Source organism: Salmo salar, chromosome ssa03, assembly GCF_905237065.1.
Source record: "Salmo salar chromosome ssa03, Ssal_v3.1, whole genome shotgun sequence".
Taxonomy (NCBI): domain Eukaryota; kingdom Metazoa; phylum Chordata; class Actinopteri; order Salmoniformes; family Salmonidae; genus Salmo; species Salmo salar.
This window is the reverse complement of record NC_059444.1, coordinates 96,161,905-96,184,568: the sequence shown is the minus strand read 5'-3', so window position 1 is coordinate 96,184,568 and position 22,664 is coordinate 96,161,905. Positions and strand designations below refer to the sequence as shown.

General features: G+C 41.8%; 1 protein-coding gene across 3 annotated transcripts in view; it reads right to left on the bottom strand.

Annotated features, from left to right (window-relative positions):
- LOC106592509 (F-box/LRR-repeat protein 16) overlaps window positions 1–22,664 on the bottom strand; it is a 59,055-nt gene that overhangs the window by 8,770 nt on the left and 27,621 nt on the right. For 2 of the 3 annotated variants that reach the window (XM_045715912.1, XM_045715914.1), the window contains exons 2-6: window positions 20,463–21,162; window positions 13,359–13,601; window positions 11,435–11,700; window positions 8,661–8,745; window positions 5,095–5,158 (exon numbers count right to left, since the gene is read on the bottom strand). In XM_045715912.1, the coding sequence (XP_045571868.1) occupies window positions 5,095–5,158; window positions 8,661–8,745; window positions 11,435–11,700; window positions 13,359–13,601; window positions 20,463–21,155 (1,351 nt within the window). In that variant the 5' untranslated portion in view covers window positions 21,156–21,162. Of the gene's footprint in view, window positions 1–5,094; window positions 5,159–8,660; window positions 8,746–11,434; window positions 11,701–13,358; window positions 13,602–20,462; window positions 21,163–22,319 lie in introns of all 3 variants that reach the window. The other variant, XM_045715913.1, reaches the window with a different exon arrangement.

Below are 22,664 nucleotides of genomic sequence, written 5' to 3'. Positions count from 1 at the left end.
TCTATCATTCAATCCTTCTATCTATTCTATCTTTTTATCTATTCTATAATTCTATCCTTCTATCTATTCTATCCTTCTATCATTCTATCCTTCTATCTATTCTATCATTCTATCCTTCTATCTATTCTATCATTCTATCCTTCTATCTATTCTATCCTTCTATCGTTCTATCATTCTAAATATTATATAATTCTATTCATATAGCAATCCAAACATTCCATTCAATCTGAATAAAGAGCTGTCCTGAGATACCAGAGTTGGTCAGCAGGGGGAGGAATGGTGCAGAGACAGACAGGACAGAGGAGAAACACAGGAAGTCCATGCATCTTAATTGTATGTCCTCTCTCCTCTCCTTGTCAAAACCTTTTGGATGAGAAGGTACAGAGGGGACGAACCTTCTCATTGAATTGTTCTGGATGGAGGACGCGGGGAATCAAGGAAATGCAATTAAGATTCTCCCCATGGTTGTGTACCAATTATCTCTCCTTCCTTTCAAAATATGCACTTGTTCACTTCCCTTCACTGATTTGAAAGGAAATGACTGGTATAAGAAATATGATGGAAACTCCCACTAGCCCATGTCTCCACCAATCCAATGCTTTCAGATTTGTGGGAAGTAGTAAACGGGTGTACAATCCAGGAGAAATGACATATTATTAGGAAACACCCCCTCTGTGTATGACTGCTTCTCAATAGTCTACAAAATGCTTCCTCTCCTCACACACACATTGTAATGTACTGTAGCCTGAGATGTCAGAGATGATTCATGTACTGTAGTCAGAGATGATTCATGTACTGTAGTCAGAGATGATTAATGTACTGTAGTCAGAGATGATTAATGTACTGTAGTCAGAGATGATTAATGTACTGTAGTCAGAGATGATTAATGTACTGAGTCAGAGATGATTAATGTACTGTAGTCAGAGATGATTCATGTACTGTAGTCAGATATGATTCATGTACTGTAGTCAGAGATGATTAATGTACTGTAGTCAGAGATGATTAATGTACTGAGTCAGAGATGATTAATGTACTGTAGTCAGAGATGATTAATGTACTGAGTCAGAGATGATTAATGTACTGTAGTCAGAGATGATTCATGTACTGTAGTCAGAGATGATATACTGAACTCTCTCCTTCTATAGAATACCATATAGATTTACCCAATCAGGTAGAGGAAGAGTGTGTGTCTGTGTGTGTGTGTGTGTGTGTGTGTGTGTGTGTGTGTGTGTGTGTGTGTGTGTGTGTGTGTGTGTGTGTGCGTATTGGTTCTTTTGAAGTTTCCTCAGTATGGATCAGAAGGAGGACATGTCAGCTCCTGTGTCATGGATTATCTCTGTCCCTGTTAAGACTATCTGCCTTTGGAATGGAGGGATTATAGCAGAGAGGAAGAGAGAGGGAACGACTGTGTAATGATGATAAAACCAAATGCCAGTAGTTCCTATGAGTGCCTTCAGAAAGTATTCAGACCCCTGGACCTTATTCACATTTTGTTACGTTACAGCCTTATTCTAAAATATATATATATATATTTTTTTTAAACAGAAATACCAAATTTACATAAATACAGTGCTCAAAAAAATAAAGGGAACACTAAAATAACACATCCTAGATCTGAATGAATGAAATAATCTTATTAAATACTTTTTTCTTTACATAGTTGAATGTGCTGACAACAAAATCACACAAAAATAATCCATGGAAATCCAATTTATCAACCAATGGAGGTCTGGATTTGGAGTCACACTCAAAATTAAAGTGGAAAACCACACTACAGGCTGATCCAACTTTGATGTAATGTCCTTACAACAAGTCAAAATGAGGCTCAGTAGTGTGTGTGGCCTCCACGTGCCTGTATGACCTCCCTACAACGCCTGGGCATGCTCCTGATGAGGTGGCGGATGGTCTCCTGAGGGATCTCCTCCCAGACCTGGAAAAAAGCATCCGCCAACTCCTGAACAGTCTGTGGTGCAACGTGGCGTTGGTGGATGGAGCGAGACATGATGTCCCAGATGTGCTCAATTGGATTCAGGTCTGGGGAACGGGTGGGCCAGTCCATAGCATCAATGCCTTCCTCTTGCAGGAACTGCTGACACACTCCAGCCACATGAGGTCTAGCATTGTCTTGCATTAGGAGGAACCCAGGGCCAACCGCACCAGCATATGGTCTCACAAGGGGTCTGAGGATCTCATCTCGGTACCTAATGGCAGTCAGGCTACCTCTGGCGAGCACATGGAGGGCTGTGCAGCCCCCCAAAGAAATGCCACCCCACACCATGACTGACCCACCGCCAAACCGGTCATGCTGGAGGATGTTGCAGGCAGCAGAACGTTCTTTGGCGAATTTGCCAATCTTGGTGTTCTCTGACAAATGCCAAACGTCCTGCACAGTGTTGGGCTGTAAGCACAACCCCCACCTGTGGGCCCTCATACCACCTGTGGGCCCTCATACCACACTCATGGAGTCTGTTTCTGACCGTTTGAGCAGACACATGCACATTTGTGGCCTGCTGGAGGTCATTTTGCAGGGCTCTGGCAGTGCTCCTCCTGTTCCTCCTTGCACAAAGGCAGAGGTTGCGGTCCTGCTGCTGGGTTGTTGCCCTCCTACGGCCTCCTCCACGTCTCCTGATGTACTGGCCTGTCTCCTGGTAGCGCCTCCATGCTCTGGACACTACGCTGACAGACACAGCAAACCTTCTTGCCACAGCTCGCATTGATGTGCCATCCTGGATGAGCTGCACTACCTGAGCCACATGTGTGGGTTGTAGACTCCGTCTCATGCTACCACCAGAGTGAAAGCACCGCCAGCATTCAAAAGTGACCAAAACATCAGCCAGGAAGCATAGGAACTGAGAAGTGGTCTGTGGTCACCACCTGCAGAACCACTCCTTTATTAGGGGTGTCTTGCTAATTGCCTATAATTTCCACCTGTTGTCTATTCCATTTGCACAACAGCATGTGACATTTATTGTCTATCAGTGTTGCTTCCTAAGTGGACAGTTTGATTTCACAGAAGTGTGATTGACTTGGAGTTACATTGTGTTGTTTAAGTGTTCCCTTTATTTTTTTGAGCAGTGTATTTAGCCCCTTTGCTATTAGACTGGAAATTGAGCTCAGGTGCATCCTGTTTCCATTGTTCATCCTTGAGATGTTTCTACAACTTGATTGGACTCCACCTGTAGTAAATTCAATTGATGGACATGATTTGGAAAGGCACACACCTGTCTATATAAGGTCCCAGAGTTGACAGTGCATGTCAGAGCAAAAACCAAGACATGAGGTCGAAGGAATTGCCCGTAGAACTTGAAGACAGGATTGTGTTGAGGCACAGATCTGGGGAAGGGTAAAATAATAAATTCTGCAGCATTGAAAGTCCCCAAGAACACGGTGGCCTCCATCATTCTTAAATGGAAGAAGTTTGGAACCACCAAGACTCTTCCTAGAGCTGGCCGCCCGGCCAAACAGAGCAATCAGGGAGGTGACCAAGAAGGTGACCAAGAACCCAATGATCACTCTGACAGAGCTCCAGAGTTCCTCTGTGGAGATGGGAGAACCTTCCATAAGAACAACCACCTCTGCAGCACTCCACCAATCAGGCCTTCATGGTAGAGTGGCCAGACGGAAGTCACTCCTCAGTAAAAGGCACATGACAGCCCACTTGGAGTTTGCCAAAAGGCACCTAAAGACTCTCAGACCATGAGAAACAAGATTCTCTGGTCTGATGAAACCAATATTGAACTCTTTGGCCTGAATGCCAAGCGTGACGTCTGGAGGAAACCTGGCACCATCCCTACAGTGAAGCATGGTGGTGGCAGCATAATGTTGCGGGAATGTTTTTCAGCGGCAGAGACTGGGAGACTAGTCAGGATTGAGGGAAAGATAAACGGCACAAAGTACAGAGAGATCCTTGATGAAAACCTACTCCAGAGCTTCCAACAGCACAACATACAGCACACAGCCAAGACAATGCAGGAGTGACTTTGGGACAAGTCTCTGAATGTCCTTGAGTGGCCCAGCCAGAGTCCGGACTTGAACCTGATCGAACATCTCTGGAGAGACCTGAAAATAGCTGCGCAGCAACGCTCCCCATCCAACCTGACAGAGCTTGAAAGGATCTGCAGAGAAGAATGAGAGAAACTCCCCAAATACAGGTGTGCCAAGCTTGTAGCGTCATACCCAAGAAGACCCGAGGCTGTAATCGCTGACAAAGTTACTTCAACAAAGTATTGAGTAAAGGGTCTGAATACTTATGTAAATGTGATATTTGCTAAAATCTCTAAAAACCTGTTTTTGCTTTGTCATTATGGGGTATTGTGTGTAGATTGATGGGGGGGGGAATAAGGCTGTAACGTAAGAAAATGTGGAAAAAGTCAAGGGGTGTGAATAATGCACTGTATATCTACCAGGTAAATACTTGCTACTGTAACAGTATTATAGTAAATGGTGAGTTAGTGGTAAGTAAGTGCAGGGCCGGGTTACCAAACGGGCACGCAGGGCACATTCCCAGAGGCCCGACTTCCATGGGGCCCCACTAATCTCTCAAATAGCATAAGAACACCATGGCAAAATGTGTTGAATTTAAACTGCTCATCAGATTACACAGAGCCACAAAGAATTACATTTTTTGTTGTTGTTGATAAACTCCAAAATCTACTGGGTGAAATACCACAGTGTGCCATCACAGCAGCAAGATTTCTGACCTGTTGCCACAAGAAAAGGGCAACCAGTGAAGAACAAACACCATTGTAAATACAACCCATGTTTATTTATTTTCCCTTTTGTACTTTAACACATCGCTACAACAGTGTATACAGACATAATATGACTTCTGAAATGTCTTTATTCTTTTGGGAGTGTAATATTTACTGTACATTTTTATTGTTTATTTCAATTTTGTTTATCCATTTCACTTGCTTTGGCAATGTAAACATATGTTTCCCATTCCAATAAAGCCCCTTGAATTGAATTGAGAGAGAGAAAGACAGAGAGAGACAGAGAGACAGAGAGAGAGAGACAGAGAGAGAGAGAGAGAGAGAGACAGAAAGAGACAGAGAGGCAGAGAAAGAAAGAGAGAGAGACAGAGACAGAGAATACCTGCGAGAGAGAGAAGACGCAGACTCCTCATGCCAAACAGGTGCTGTAGCCCAAAGTCCTGCACCTATAAACAGACAAACACACACACACACACACACACACACACACACACACACACACACACACACACACACACACACACACACACACACACAGAGAAAACATTAATTAAAACTGAGCAGGTCTTATTAGATAGACAGCAGCAGGACTGGTCTGATAGTCTGAGCAGGTCTTACTCCTTCATTAGACACATGCTTGTCTACAGGAGTGTCTAGGGTCTAGTGTGTAGTGTATTAGTATAAAGGGTCTAGGGTGTAGTGTATTAGTATAAAGGGTGTAGTGTCTAGGGTGTAGTGTATTAGTATAAAGGGTCTAGGGCGTAGTGTATTAGTATAAAGGGTCTAGGGCGTAGTGTATTAGTATAAAGGGTGTAGTGTATTAGGATAAAGGGTCTAGGGTGTAGTGTATTAGTATAAAGGGTGTAGGGTGTAGTGTATTAGTATAAAGGGTGTAGGGTGTAGTGTATTAGGATAAAGGGTCTAGGGTGTAGTGTATTAGTATAAAGGGTCTAGGGTGTAGTGTATTAGTATAAAGGGTGTAGGGTGTAGTGTATTAGTATAAAGGGTGTAGGGCGTAGTGTATTAGTATAAAGGGTGTAGTGTATTAGTATAAAGGGTGTAGGGTGTAGTGTATTAGTATAAAGGGTGTAGTGTCTAGGGTGTAGTGTATTAGTATAAAGGGTGTAGGGTCTAGGGTGTAGTGTATTAGTATAAAGGGTGTAGGGTCTAGGGTGTAGTGTATTAGTATAAAGGGTGTAATGTCTAGGGTGTAGTGTATTAGTATAAAGAGTGTAGGGTCTAGGGTGTAGTGTATTAGTATAAAGGGTGTAGGATCTAGGGTGTAGTGTATTAGTATAAAGGGTGTAGGGTCTAGGGTGTAGTGAGGGTGTAGTGTATTAGTATAAAGGGTGTAGGATCTAGGGTGTAGTGAGGGTGTAGTGTATTAGTATAAAGGGTGTAGGGTCTAGGGTGTAGTGAGGGTGTAGTGTATTAGTATAAAGGGTGTAGGGTCTAGGGTGTAGTGAGGGTGTAGTGTATTAGTATAAAGGGTATAAAGGGCAGTTCCCCAACATAACAAAAACCTTTTCATTTTATTTTATATTGTTTGACATAAAAGACTGTAAAAACACCAGCAAAGCAGCTCCAATTGATTTTAATCTAGTAAATCTGTTCCAACTTATTCACAATTTATTAGGTCCAGTTTATTAGGTACACCACCCACAAAAATGGTTCGCTCCTACAGACAGTGAGTCTAGTGGTCGTGGCTCGCTATATAAAGCAGACAGACAGGCATCAAGGCATTCAGTTACTGTTTGACTGAAAATTATAATGGCCTAAAACAAGTGATTTAACCTCTATGGGCTAGGCGGGACGAATTCGTCCCACCTACGTAACAGCCACTTGAAGCCTGTGGCGCGATTTTCAAAACCTTAAAAATCCTATTACTTCAATTTCTCAAACATATGACTATTTTACAGCTATTTAAAGACAAGACTCTCGTTAATCTAACCACACTGTCCGATTTCAAAAAGGCTTTACAACGAAAGCAAAACATTAGATTATGTCAGCAGAGTACCAAGCCAGAAATAATCAGACACCCATTTTTCAAGCTAGCATATAATGTCACAAAAACCCAGAAGACAGCTAAATGCAACACTAACCTTTGATGATCTTCATCAGATGACAACCCTAGGACATTATGTTATACAATACATGCATGTTTTGTTCAATCAAGTTCATATTTATATCAAAAACCAGCTTTTTACATTAGCATGTGACGTTCAGAACTAGCATACCCCCGCAAACTTCCGGGAATTCGCTAACATTTTACTAAATTACTCACGATAAACGTTCACAAAAAGCATAACAATGATTTTAAGAATTATAGATACAGACCTCCTCTATGCACTCGATATGTCCGATTTTAAAATAGCTTTTTGGTGAAAGCACATTTTGCAATATTCTAAGTACATAGCCCAGGCATCACGGGCTAGCTATTTAGACACCCGGCAAGTTTAGCACTCACCATAATCATATTTACTATTATAAAAGTTTGATTACCTTTTGTTGTCTTCGTCAGAATGCACTCCCAGGACTGCTACTTCAATAACAAATGTTGGTTTGGTCCAAAATAATCCATCGTTATATCCGAATAGCGGCGTTTTGTTCGTGCGTTCCAGACACTATCCGAAATGGTAAAGAAGGGTCGCGCGCATGGCGCAATTCGTGACAAAAAAATTCTAAATATTCCATTACCGTACTTCGAAGCATGTCAACCGCTGTTTAAAATCAATTTTTATGCCATTTTTCTCGTAGAAAAGCGATATTATTCCGACCGGGAATCTCCTTTTCGGCAAACAGAGGAAAAAATCACAAAGACGGGGGCGGTCAGGTCACGCGCCTAAGCCCAGAGTCCCTTGATCGGCCACTTGAGAAAGGCGATAATGTGTTTCAGCCTGGGGCTGGGATGACGACATTCAGGTTTTTCCCGGGCTCTGAGCGCCTATGGACGACATAGGAAGTGTCACGTTAGAGCAGAGATCCTTAGTAAAAGATAGAGATGGCAAAGAAGTTCCAGAAATGGTCAGACAGGCCACTTCCTGTAAAGGAATCTCTCAGGTTTTGACCTGTCATTTGAGTTCTGTTATACTCACAGACACCATTCAAACAGTTTTAGAAACTTTAGGGTGTTTTCTATCCATATGTAATAAGTATATGCATATTCTAGTTACTGGGTAGGAGTGGTAACCAGATTAAATCGGGTACGTTTTTTATCCAGCCGTGTCAATACTGCCCCCTAGCCCTAACAGGCTAAGCGATTTCGAAGGTGGTATGATCGTCGGTTCCAGTATCTCAGAAACATCCGGCTTCCTGGGCTTTCCACGCACGACAGTGTCTAGGGTTTACCGAGAATGGTGCGAAAAAAAGCAAAAACCAGGTTCAACTCCTACCAGCTAAAAACAAGGAAGTGTCTCCATTTGGCACGTGTTCACCAACACTGGACAATTGAAGAGTGGAAAAACATTGCCTGGTCCAACAAATCCCAGTTCCTGATGTGTCAAGAATGAGTCCATGGCCCCATCCTGCCTGGTGTCAACGGTACAGGCTGGTGGTGGTGGTGTACTGGTGTGGGAAATGTTTTACTGGCACACATTAGGTCCCTTGATACCAATTGAGCAACGTTTCCATGCCCCGAAGAATTACTAGATGGGTGTATCTAATAAACTGGCAACTAAGTGTATGTGATTCTTACAAAGGTTTGAAATGATACCAATTGAGCAACGTTTCCATGCCCCAAAGAATTCAGACTGTTCTGGAAGCAAAGTGTAAACTGGCCACTAAGTGTATATGATTCTTACAAAGGTTTGAAATTATTGTGTTTTAGTCCAATATTATATCTGTTTGAACTTCTTGAGGTCAATTTGCAGTCTACAAATGATTTGTAATTATGTTCCTGGCTGAATCTAGTTGATGATCCCTGGTCTAAGGGTCTAGTGTGTACTGTACCTGACAGCACCAGCGCAGGTAGAGACTCCTCAAAGAAGACATGGTGGACAGGTAACCTAGACCTGTATCTGTAATCCTCACACATCTGGAGAAAGAGAGAGAGAAAGAGAGACCATAATGATACTTTTCATACTATACTGGTTTTCCTTCTGAAATAATGTAGTATAGGCCTTTACTCAGACCCCCCCCACACACACTATACTACTACCTACTATACTCCACACTACTATACTACACCCTATACCCTACCATACTACACACTACTATACTACACACTACTATACTACACCCCACAATACTATACTACACACCACTATCCTACCACCAACTATACTACACACTACTATACTACACCCTACACACTACTATAATCCACACTACTATACTACACACAACTATACTACCACCTACTATACTCCACACTACTATACTACACCCTACACACTACTATACTATACACTACTATACTACACCCAACACACTACTATACCACACACCACTATACTACCACATACTATACCCCACACTACTATACTGCACACCACTATACTACTATACACCACTATACTACCCCATACTATACTCCACGCTACTATACTACACAACCCTATACTACCACCTACTATAGTCCACACTACTATACTACACCCAGACACTACTATACTACACTTCTATACTACACGCTACTATACTACACACCCCGATACTACCACCTACTATAGTCCACACTACTATACTACAACCTCTACCCTACTATACTACACACTACTATACTACACACCCCTATAATACCACATACTATACTCCACACTACTATACTACACACTACTATACTACCACATACTATACCCCACACTACTATACTACCACATACTATACCCCACACTACTATGCTGCACACCACTATACTATACTATACCCTACTATACTACACACCACTATACTACCACACCACTATACTCCACACTACTATACTACACACCCCTATGCTACCACCTACTATAGTCCACACTACTATACTACACCCTACACACTACTATACTACACTACTACACTACATGCTACTATACTACACACCCCTATACTACCACCTACTATACTTCACTACAACCTATACCCTACTATACCACACACTACTATACTACACACCACTATAATACTGCCTACTATACTCCACACTACTATACTACACACCCCTATACCACCACCTATACCCTACTATACTACACACTACTATACTACACACCACTATAATACCGCCTACTATACTCCACACTACTATACTACACCCCCCTATACTACCACCTACTATACCACAACCTATACCCTACTATACTACACACTACTATACTACACACCACTATACTACCACACACTATACTCCACACTACTATACTACACACCCCTATGCTACCACCTACTATAGTCCACACTACTATACTACACTACTATACTACATGCTGCTATACTACACACCCCTATACTACCACCTACTATACTTCACTACAACCTATACCCTACTATACACTACTATACTACCACAAACTATACTCCACCCTACTATACTACCACCTACTATACGCCACACAACTATACTACACCATATACCCTACTATAATACACACTACTATACTACACACTACCATACTACACACCACTCCACTCTACTATGCTCCACTCTACTATGCTCCACTCCACTCTGCTCCACTCTACTATACTATGCTCCACTCTACTATACCCCACGCTACTCTACTATACCCCACTCCACTCTACTATGCTCCACTCTACTATACTCTACTATACTCCACATTACTATGCTCCACTCTACTATACTATACTCCACTCTACTATGCTCCACTCTACTATGCTCCACTCCACCCTACTATACTCCACTCTACTATGCTCCACTCTACTATGCTCCACTCCACTATGCTCCACTCTACTATGCTCCACTCCACTATGCTCCACTCTACTATGCTCCACTCCACTGTGCTCCACTCTACTATGCGCCACTCTACTATGCTCCACTCCACTATACTATACTCCACACTACTATGCTCCACTCTACTATGCTCCACTCTACTATGCTCCACTCCACTCTACTATACTCCACTCCACTATACTATACTACACTCTACTATGCTCCACACTACTATACTACACACTACCATACTACACCCTACTATGCTCCACTGCAATCTACTATGCTCCACTCTACTATGCTCCACTCTACTATACTCCACTCCACTATACTACACTCTACTATGCTCCACACTACTATACTACACACTACCATACTACACACTACTATGCACCACTCTACTACACTCCACTCTACTATACTATGCTCCACTCTACTATACTACACTCCACTCCATTCCACTATACTCCACTCTACTCCACTCTACTATTCTCCACTCTACTATACTCCACTCTACTATACTCCACTCTACCATACTACACTCTACTATGCTCCACTCTACTATGCTCCACTCTACTATGCCCCACTCTACTATGCCCCACTCTACTATACTCCACTCTACTATACTCCACTATACTATACTCCACTCTAGTACATTCTACTATACTCCACACTACTATACTCCACTCGACTATGCTCCACCCTACTATACTACACTCTACTATACTCTACTATGCTCCACTCTGCTATGCTCCACTCTACTGTGCTCCACTCTACTGTGCTACACTCTACTATGCTACACTCTACTATACTATACTCCACTCTACTACATTCTACTATACTCCACTCTCACCTGTCCAGTACCAGCTCCTCTAGTTTGTGGAGGTCACAGGCAATGTACTCCAGGGCCATGTCAGTGATGCGTGGGCACCAGGAGAGGTCCAGGCTCCGCAGCTTCCTCAGATTCTCTGCTACCAGCTCCACCCCGTCATCAGTGATTTTAGAGCAGCCTGACAGGCTCAGAGCCGTGAGGTTGGGCAGGCTGTGGACCATGTTAACCACACCATGGTTGGTGATCTCCCAACACGAGTGGAGACGCAGCGTGTGAGTGGTGTAGCCCTGAGGGGGAGGGAGGGAGGGAGGGAAAGAGCAAAAGACAGGGAGAAAGAAAGAAAGAGAGAGAGAGAGAGAGAGAGAGAGAGAGAAAGAGGTTTAGGATTATATCTATGAATTCATCATAAGAGACCACAGTAATCTGAACTCATCATGAGAGACCACAGTAATCTGAACTCATTATGAGAGGACCACAGTAATCTGAACTCATGATGAGAGACCACAGTAATCTGAACTCATCATGCGAGACCACAGTAATCTGAACTCATCATGAGAGGACCACAGTAATCTGAACTCATCATGCGAGACCACAGTAATCTGAACTCATCATGAGAGACCACAGTAATCTGAACTCATCATGAGAGGACCACAGTAATCTGAACTCATCATGAGAGGACCACAGTAATCTGAACTCATCATGAGAGACCACAGTAATCTGAACTCATCATGAGAGACCACAGTAATCTGAACTCATCATGAGAGACCACAGTAATCTGAACTCATCATGAGAGACCACAGTAATCTGAACTCATCATGAGAGGACCACAGTAATCTGAACTCATCATGAGAGACCACAGTAATCTGAACTCATCATGAAAGACCACAGTAATCTGAACTCATCATGAGAAGACCACAGTAATCTGAACTCATCATGAGAGACCACAGTAATCTTAACTCATCATAAGAGACCACAGTAATCTGAACTCATCATGAAAGACCACAGTAATCTGAACTCATCATGAGAGACCACAGTAATCTGAACTCATCATGAAAGACCACAGTAATCTGAACTCATCATGAGAGACCACAGTAATCTGAACTCATCATGAAAGACCACAGTAATCTGAACTCATCATGAAAGACCACAGTAATCTGAACTCATCATGAGAGGACCACAGTAATCTGAACTCATCATGAGAGGACCACAGTAATCTGAACTCATCATGAGAGGACCACAGTAATCTGAACTCATCATGAGAGACCACAGTAATCTGAACTCATCATGAGAGGACCACAGTAATCTGAACTCATCATGAGAGACCACAGTAATCTGAACTCATCATGAGAGGACCACAGTAATCTGAACTCATCATGAGAGGACCACAGTAATCTGAACTCATCATGAGAGGACCACAGTAATCTGAACTCATCATGAGAGACCACAGTAATCTGAACTCATCATGAGAGGACCACAGTAATCTGAACTCATCATGAGAGACCACAGTAATCTGAACTCATCATGAGAGGACCACAGTAATCTGAACTCATCATGAGAGGACCACAGTAATCTGAACTCATCATGAGAGACCACAGTAATCTGAACTCATCATGAGAGGACCACAGTAATCTGAACTCATCATGAGAGGACTTAGCCTTTCAGTGACCCCTCTCTTGACAGTGAAGGAAAAACAGGTTAATTTCCTGCAATTCTAACATTTTGCCATGGAGCGGAGAGAAGACTTTCCAATTTTATAACTAATTTCATGCAATTCTACTCATTTTTTTTACATGACATTTGATGATCAATGGGGGACCCTCCGGCCGGTAGGGGAACTGATCTGCGGGCCTACAGAGAGGACGGAGAGAGGGGGAAGGGAAGAAGTGTGTGTGTGTGTGTACCAGTAGCTGTGTGCTCTCTATAACAGTGTAGGATTGTAACCTACCTGTTTGGCTGTGAAGTAAGCCATGGCTGTGTCGGTTACGTGGTAGGCCTGCAGGCTGAGCTCTGACAGGTTGGGCAGTAGCTGTGAGATGGCAGCGATAGCGTCGTCTGCCACATTGATACAGTCGCTGACGCTGAGCGAGGTGAGCCGTGCGTTCAGGCTGGACCACAGACCGGCCTCCGTGAAGTCATTACAACCAGCCAACTCCAGGTGCATCAGACCCTGCATCTGTTCCAGCATCACCTACACACACACACCACAGAGAACACACACTGAGTTTAAAGAATACACACAGCCCTATCCAGCATCACCTACACACACCTACCCAGCATCACCTACACACACCCCTATCCAGCATCACCTACACACACCCCTATCCAGCATCACCTACACACACACCTATCCAGCATCACCTACACACACACACCTATCCAGCATCACCTACACACACACACACCTATCCAGCATCACCTACACACACACACCTATCCAGCATCACCTACACACACACCTATCCAGCATCACCTACACACACACCTATCCAGCATCACCTACACACACACACCACAGAGAACACACACTGAGTTTAAAGAATACACACAGCCCTATCCAGCATCACCTACACACACCTACCCAGCATCACCTACACACACCCCTATCCAGCATCACCTACACACACCCCTATCCAGCATCACCTACACACACACCTATCCAGCATCACCTACACACACACCTATCCAGCATCACCTACACACACACACCTATCCAGCATCACCTACACACACACACCTATCCAGCATCACCTACACACACCACAGAGAACACACACTGAGTTTACACTGATACAACTCTGATACAACTTTGATATAAAACCGATATAACTCTGATATAACTGTGATACTAAGTGCATTCGGAAAGTGTTCAGACCCCTTGACTTTTTCCACATTTTGTTACGTTACAGCCTTATTCTAATATTGATTCAATTGTTTTTCTCCCTCATCAAGCTACACACAATATCCAATAATGACGAAGCAAAAACAGGTTTTTAGACATTTAGACATTCGCAAATGTATTAAAAAATCAGCGCTCTGGAGCAGGTTTTCATCAAGGATCTCTCTGTACTTTGCTCCATTCATCTTTCCCTCAATCCTGACTAGTCTCCCAGTCCCTGCAGGTAAAAAAAACATTCCCACAGCATGATGCTGCCACCACCATGCTTCACTGTAGGGATGATGCCAGGTTTCCTCCAGACGTGATGCTTGGCATTCAGGCCAAAGAGTTCAATATTGGTTTCATCAGACCAGAGAATCTTGTTTCTCATGGTCTGAGAGTCTTTAGGTGCCTTTTGGCAAACACCAAGTGGGCTGTCATGTGCCTTTTACTGAGGAGTGACTTCCGTCTGACCACTCTACCATAAAGGCCTGATTGGTGGAGTGCTGCAGAGATGGTTGTCCTTCTGGGAGGTTATCCCATCTCCACAGAGGAACTCTGGTCCCCTGTCAGAGTGACCATCAGATTCTTGGTCACCTCCCTGACCAAGGCCCCTCTCCCATGATTGCTCTGTTTGGCCGGGCGGCCAGCTGTCGGAAGAGTCTTGGTGGTTCCAAACTTCTTCCATTTAAGAATGATGGAGGCCATTGTGTTCTTGGGGACTTTCAATGCTGCAGAAATGTTTTGGTACCCTTCCCCAGATCTGTGCCTCCACACAATCCAGTCTCTGAGCTCTACAGACAATTCCTTCGACCTCATGGCTTGGTTTTTGCTCTGACATACACTGTCAACTTTTGGACCTTATATTGACAGGTGAGTGCCTTTCCAAATCATGTCCAATCAATTGAATTTACCACAGGTGGACTCCAATCAAGTTGTAGAAACATCTCAAGGATGATCAATGGAAAGAGGATGCACCTGAGCTCAATTTCGAGTCTCATAGCAAAGGGTTCGAATACTTATGTAAAAAAGGTATTTCTGTTTTTTCTTTTGAATATATTTGCAAAATTTCTAAAAACCTGTTTGGCTTATTTTACCTTTATTTAACTAGGCAAGTCAGTTAAGAACAAATTCTTATTTTCAATGACAGCCTAGGAATAAATAAAAACAAACCGACCAAAACAAAACAGTTTTTAAAACAGTGTCTCTCTTGATAATCTGACAGACTGGCTGTGCTCTACGAGGTTATGGGCCATACAGTGCTGTGTGCCAATAGAGGTGGAATGAACAGTAGTCCATATTCACACCACCACCACAGTAGTCCATACTCACAACACCACCACAGTAGTCCATATTCACAACACCACCACAGTAGTCCATATTCACAACACCACCACAGTAGTCCATACTCACAACACCACCACAATTGTCCATACTCACAACACCACCACAGTAGTCCATACTCACAACACCAGCACAGTAGTCCATACTCACAACACCACCACAGTAGTCCATACTCACAACACCGCCACAGTAGTCCATACTCACAACACCACCACAGTAGTCCATACTCACAACGTCACCACAGTAGTCCATACTCACAACACCACCACAGTAGTCCATACTCACAACACCACCACAGTAGTCCATATTCACAACACCACCACAGTAGTCCATACTCACAACACCACCACAGTAGTCCATATTCACAACGTCACCACAGTAGTCCATACTCACAACACCACCACAGTAGTCCATATTCACAACGCCACCACAGTAGTCCATACTCACAACACCACCACAGTAGTCCATACTCACAACACCACCACCACAGAGAAGCAGGGTGGATTGTTGACTATTCTGATTCCATGTATGAGGGGTGTTTTGGAATGGAATGCCAAGTCACTGTACCAAACCTTTTCACCTTCGGTGATGCTGTGTTTACAGAGACAATCAGAAACTCAGCTATGCTATTGTTATTATAATAGACAATGGTTGGATTGCATTTACAGCACACTGCACTCCTGTGACATCTCACATTTCATAGAGACTCATGTTCATTCTACTCACTCTATCGATTGTTTACCTGTTGGGGATAAACGTTCCACAGATCTAGGACCAGCTCACCAGCCTCAAACACTAACCTTAACCATTAACCATTCTAATAGAATATCTCTCCTCTCAGTGTCCCATGATCATGTGAGCAGTGAGCAAGGTCATGTGATGTGACATTCCACATTCCATGTGATCCCTGGTGACCTAGTTGACATGGTGCCCAGCTACAGCGGAATCCAGCTCGCCCAGTGACTGTTACTAGGTTACGCAGCGTTGGGGTGGCAGGCTTTCCGAGTTCAGGGAGTGCATTGTGTTGATATTGATGCTGAGGATTAACAAAAGTAACGATCTATATTACTATAAAGTAACGCGTTATATTACTTTAAAGTATTGTGTTATATTACCATAAAGTATTGCGTTATATTACTTTAAAGTAAAGCGTTATATAACTATAAAGTAACACGTTATATTACTATAAAGTAAAGTGTTATATTACTATAAAGTATTGTGTTATATTACTATAAAGTATTGCGTTATATTATTACAAAATAAGGTGTTATATTACTACAAAGTAAGGTGTTATATAACTATAAAGTAACACGTTATATAACTATAAAGTAACACGTTATATTACTATGAAGTAAGGTGTTATATTACTATTAAGTATTGTGTTATATTACTATAAAGTATTGCGTTATATTACTATAAACTAGTGTGTTATATTACTATAAAGTAAGGTGTTATTACTATAAAGTAACATGTTATATTACTATAAAGTAAGGTGTTATATTACTATAAAGTAATGTGTTATATTACTATAAAGTAACACGTTATATTACTATAAAGTATTGCGTTATATTACTATAAAGTAACACGTTATATTACTATAAAGTAACACGTTATATTACTATAAAGTAACACGTTATATTACTATAAAGTAAGGTGTTATATTACTATAAAGTAAGGTGTTATATTACTATAAAATAATGTGTTATATTACTATAAATTAACACGTTATATTACTATAAAGTATTGCGTTATATTACTATAAAGTAACATGTTATATTACTATAAAGTAACACGTTATATTACTATAAAGTAACACGTTATATTACTATAAAGTAACACGTTATATTACTATAAAGTAACACGTTATATTACTATAAAGTATTGCGTTATATTACTATAAAGTAAGGTGTTATATTACTATAAAGTAAGGTGTTATATTACTATAAATTAACACGTTATATTACTATAAAGTAAGGTGTTATATTACTATAAAGTAATGTGTTATATTACTATAAAGTAACACGTTATATTACTATAAACTAGTGTGTTATATTACTATAAAGTAAGGTGTTATTTACTATAAAGTAACACGTTATATTACTATAAAGTAAGGTGTTATATTACTATAAAGTAATGTGTTATATTACTATAAAGTAACACGTTATATTACTATAAAGTATTGCGTTATATTACTATAAAGTAACACGTTATATTACTATAAAGTAACACGTTATATTACTATAAAGTAACACGTTATATTACTATAAAGTAAGGTGTTATATTACTATAAAGTAAGGTGTTATATTACTATAAAATAATGTGTTATATTACTATAAATTAACACGTTATATTACTATAAAGTATTGCGTTATATTACTATAAAGTAACATGTTATATTACTATAAAGTAACACGTTATATTACTATAAAGTAACACGTTATATTACTATAAAGTAACACGTTATATTACTATAAAGTAAGGTGTTATATTACTATAAAGTAAGGTGTTATATTACTATAAATTAACACGTTATATTACTATAAAGTAAGGTGTTATATTACTATAAAGTAATGTGTTATATTACTATAAAGTAACACGTTATATTACTATAAAGTAACATGTTATATTACTATCAAGTATTGCGTTATATTACTATAAAGTAAGGTGCTATATTACTATAAAGTAAGGTGTTATATTACTATAAAGTAAGGTGTTATATTACTATAAATTAACACATTATATTACTATAAAGTAACACGTTATATTACTATAAAGTATTGCGTTATATTACTATAAAGTAAGGTGTTATATTACTATAAAGACACCATATTCCTATACGACACTACTTCTGTCCAGGGCCCGTAGGGCTTCACAGCATCACTGTAGGACAGCAATCAGGATTGATCCCATCTCTACAGTAAGCCTGTTTACACCCTTTACTGTAGGACTAATGGAAGTTACATCTACTGTAGGACTAATGGAAGTTCATCTACTGTAGGACTAATGGAAGTTACATCTACTGTAGGACTAATGGAAGTTCATCTACTGTAGGACTAATGGAAGTTCATCTACTGTAGGACTAATGGAAGTTACATCTACTGTAGGACTAATGGAAGTTACATCTACTGTAGGACTAATGGAAGTTCATCTACTGTAGGACTAATGGAAGTTACATCTACTGTAGGACTAATGGAAGTTACATCTACTGTAGGACTAATGGAAGTTAATCTACTGTAGGACTAATGGAAGTTACATCTACTGTAGGACTAATGGAAGTTACATCTACTGTAGGACTAATGGAAGTTCATCTACTGTAGGACTAATGGAAGTTCATCTACTGTAGGACTAATGGAAGTTACATCTACTGTAGGACTAATGGAAGTTACATCTACTGTAGGACTAATGGAAGTTCATCTACTGTAGGACTAATGGAAGTTCATCTACTGTAGGACTAATGGAAGTTACATCTACTGTAGGACTAATGGAAGTTCATCTACTGTAGGACTAATGGAAGTTCCATCTACTGTAGGACTAATGGAAGTTCATCTACTGTAGGACTAATGGAAGTTCATCTACTGTAGGACTAATGGAAGTTACATCTACTGTAGGACTAATGGAAGTTACATCTACTGTAGGACTAATGGAAGTTCATCTACTGTAGGACTAATGGAAGTTACATCTACTGTAGGACTAATGGAAGTTCATCTACTGTAGGACTAATGGAAGTTACATCTACTGTAGGACTAATGGAAGTTCATCTACTGTAGGACTAATGGAAGTTCATCTACTGTAGGACTAATGGAAGTTACATCTACTGTAGGACTAATGGAAGTTACATCTACTGTAGGACTAATGGAAGTTCATCTACTGTAGGACTAATGGAAGTTACATCTACTGTAGGACTAATGGAAGTTCATCTACTGTAGGACTAATGGAAGTTACATCTACTGTAGGACTAATGGAAGTTACATCTACTGTAGGACTAATGGAAGTTCATCTACTGTAGGACTAATGGAAGTTACATCTACTGTAGGACTAATGGAAGTTCATCTACTGTAGGACTAATGGAAGTTACATCTACTGTAGGACTAATGGAAGTTCATCTACTGTAGGACTAATGGAAGTTACATCTACTGTAGGACTAATGGAAGTTACATCTACTGTAGGACTAATGGAAGTTACATCTACTGTAGGACTAATGGAAGTTCATCTACTGTAGGACTAATGGAAGTTACATCTACTGTAGGACTAATGGAAGTTCATCTACTGTAGGACTAATGGAAGTTACATCTACTGTAGGACTAATGGAAGTTCATCTACTGTAGGACATATTGAGTACAACTTGTTGCGTTCCTGTGTGGCTCAGTTGGTAGAGCAAGGTGCTTGCAATGTCAGCGTGATGGGTTTGATTCCTGCTGGGGTCATCCATACAAAATTGCATGCACACAAAGTCCCTTTGGATAAAAGCGTCTGCTAAATCTGTTTTTTTCCTCTCGGACGCTTCACAGTTTTACTGCAGCCCTGAACTAACTCCACCTGATTCACCTAGTCAAGGGCTTGATGATTGGTTGACCAGTTGAATCAGGTGCTAGCTGGGGAATAGATCAAATCCCTGGACAGGCTTGTCCCCAAGGAGAGGTTGGAGAAAGGCTGTGCTAAATGACATGTTTGTGTTCACATGACTGTAACTATATATATATATATATATATATATATATATATATATATATATATATATATATATATATATATATATATATATATATATATATATATATATATATATTTATTTATTTATATATTATATATATATATATGACAATGACTCACCTCCAGGCCTGCGTCTGTGATGGTGGACCTCTTCAGACTGACCGACTTCACCCCCTTCTTGGACAGGGGGTAATTATCAATGAACTCACAAATGTCCAGGTCCGAAACTCCCACCAGACAGAACGCCTGGAACCCTCTGAGAGCAAAGGCCTGCAGGCTGACAAACTCCTTCTCTCCGCTGGGGAGCAGGGCATACAGCTCCTTGGCGTGGAGGATGGGAGTGACACCCTCCCAGAACTTAGGCTGGTACAGCACCTTCCTCCAGGTCCTACACACCTGGGCCAGGACACACTTCTCAGCCGTGGTGAAGTACCACAGCAGCCTGTTGAGCAGCTTCTCATCCAGGGCCAGCTGGCGCTCCAGGGGCAGCAGAAGGGCCAGAGGCAGGGTGAGGGGAAGGTGAGGCTTGGGTAAGGTGAGTGGGACCTGGCGCAGCGGGGGTTTGAGGGCCGTCAGGGGGCTGTGGTCCAGGTCTGGACCCAGGGGGTTGAGGGGGTCCAGGTGGTAGGGTAGGGAAGGCGGGGGTAGGATGCCGGGCACGGAGGACGACTGGCACAGGCGGTTCTTGGCGGCGGGCGTGCCCTTGGTGATGCTGGCGCTGCCCAGACCGTTGGGCTGAGGGGGGAGCTTGACCATGCCGTTTCTCGGGACACACGGAGACTTGAGCTCGCTGGGGGTCGACATGTTCAACATTGGGAACCTAGGAGGAGGGAGAGAGAATGAATTCATGGTAAACACTGGATCAGAGAAGGGGGGGGAGTGATCTGGCCCTCATACCATCATGGCTACCTAATCATCCCCAGCTTCCAATTGGCTCATTCCTCTCATTCATCTCCCCTTCCACTATTCACCAGGTTGTTGCTGTGAATGAGAATGTGTTCTCAGTCAACTTACCTGGTAAAATAAAAATACATTTAACACATTGTCTATGGACCTGCCTGTCTGTCACTGAACGGACTGAGTAGATAAACACCACTAGGCAGTTCTATGTAGATAGCTGAGCTGCAGACTACCGTTTCCCAAAACCTGTGTGCTTGATGTTGGAGAGCCTCGCTGTTATGTACAATATAGCCTGCACTCAAACAGACACGATTTCTGGGAAAACAAAGCATTTTTTCGTTTGAATAATTCACAGAACACTTGACGACACTCCCTTGGCAGGCTTGCATTAGAAATAGAGCGGTTGTTTATAGTGGCAGGGCCTATATCTAAGCAAGCATCCCTACTAGGCTAGCCTACAATATTACGTAATGCCGATGGCACAGTAGCACAGCAGTAAGTTACAATAGGACGTGTTTACTTTGAATAAAGATACCAAGGCCAAACAGAAACAGTTTAAATCGATGGCTGATGATGAGAGGTGTAACGTTAGCGCCTTATCAACAATCATCACAGATAAAATAAGCTCTATGCATCCTTCATTGCATCCTTGCATCCTTCAAAACCTTCAGATACAGTCGGTATCATTATTCATAGGATATCGACAACTATACAATTAATAGCATTCCCGTCATCAAATAGTGTCTATGACTGCCGACAGTAACCTAGGCTATAGGCTACACCATCAGATGTTTGCCTTGGGCTATTACAAATGGATAGTATATTAAACCCATTTCACTCTGCTTGTGATTGGTCCAATATTCGGTTTGTGTTGCACGTAACACATATCGGTGTAATAGAGCTGAAACGGGAATAAGCGATGCTGCATCAGAAAAGCTAACCGAAGGAAGGGATGGCTATTCTCCCGTCCCTTCTCGTCCTCTCTCTCTCCCTCCCTCCCGCTCTCTCGCACCGCTAAACAAAAAAATACCATTGCAGTGCTCCGGCCAGCATGAATCTGCATTGCACTGCTCTTACCTTTAGACTGAACCCCGTCACTTCCCCCGATTGACCCGAAGCCTCGCAAGTCTTTCACCAAACGGAGCTGTATTTTATCTCCAGCATCACCATACTACCAGCAGCATCCACAGGGAATGGCGGAGAGCGGGGGATGTTATTGAATTGTCGGAACTACGACGCGATGCGAATCGTTTGAAAGGTGCATCATTTCGTATCGGAAGCGACGAGGACAGAATATAAGGGAATATGCGTGAAATCGGGACGATTGTCCTGTGTTGTTTGTTTCATCGGCGCATCATTCCACGGTGTCAGCGGATATAAATATGTGGTGCGTTCGAATCAGTGTCAGAGAGAGAGAGAGAG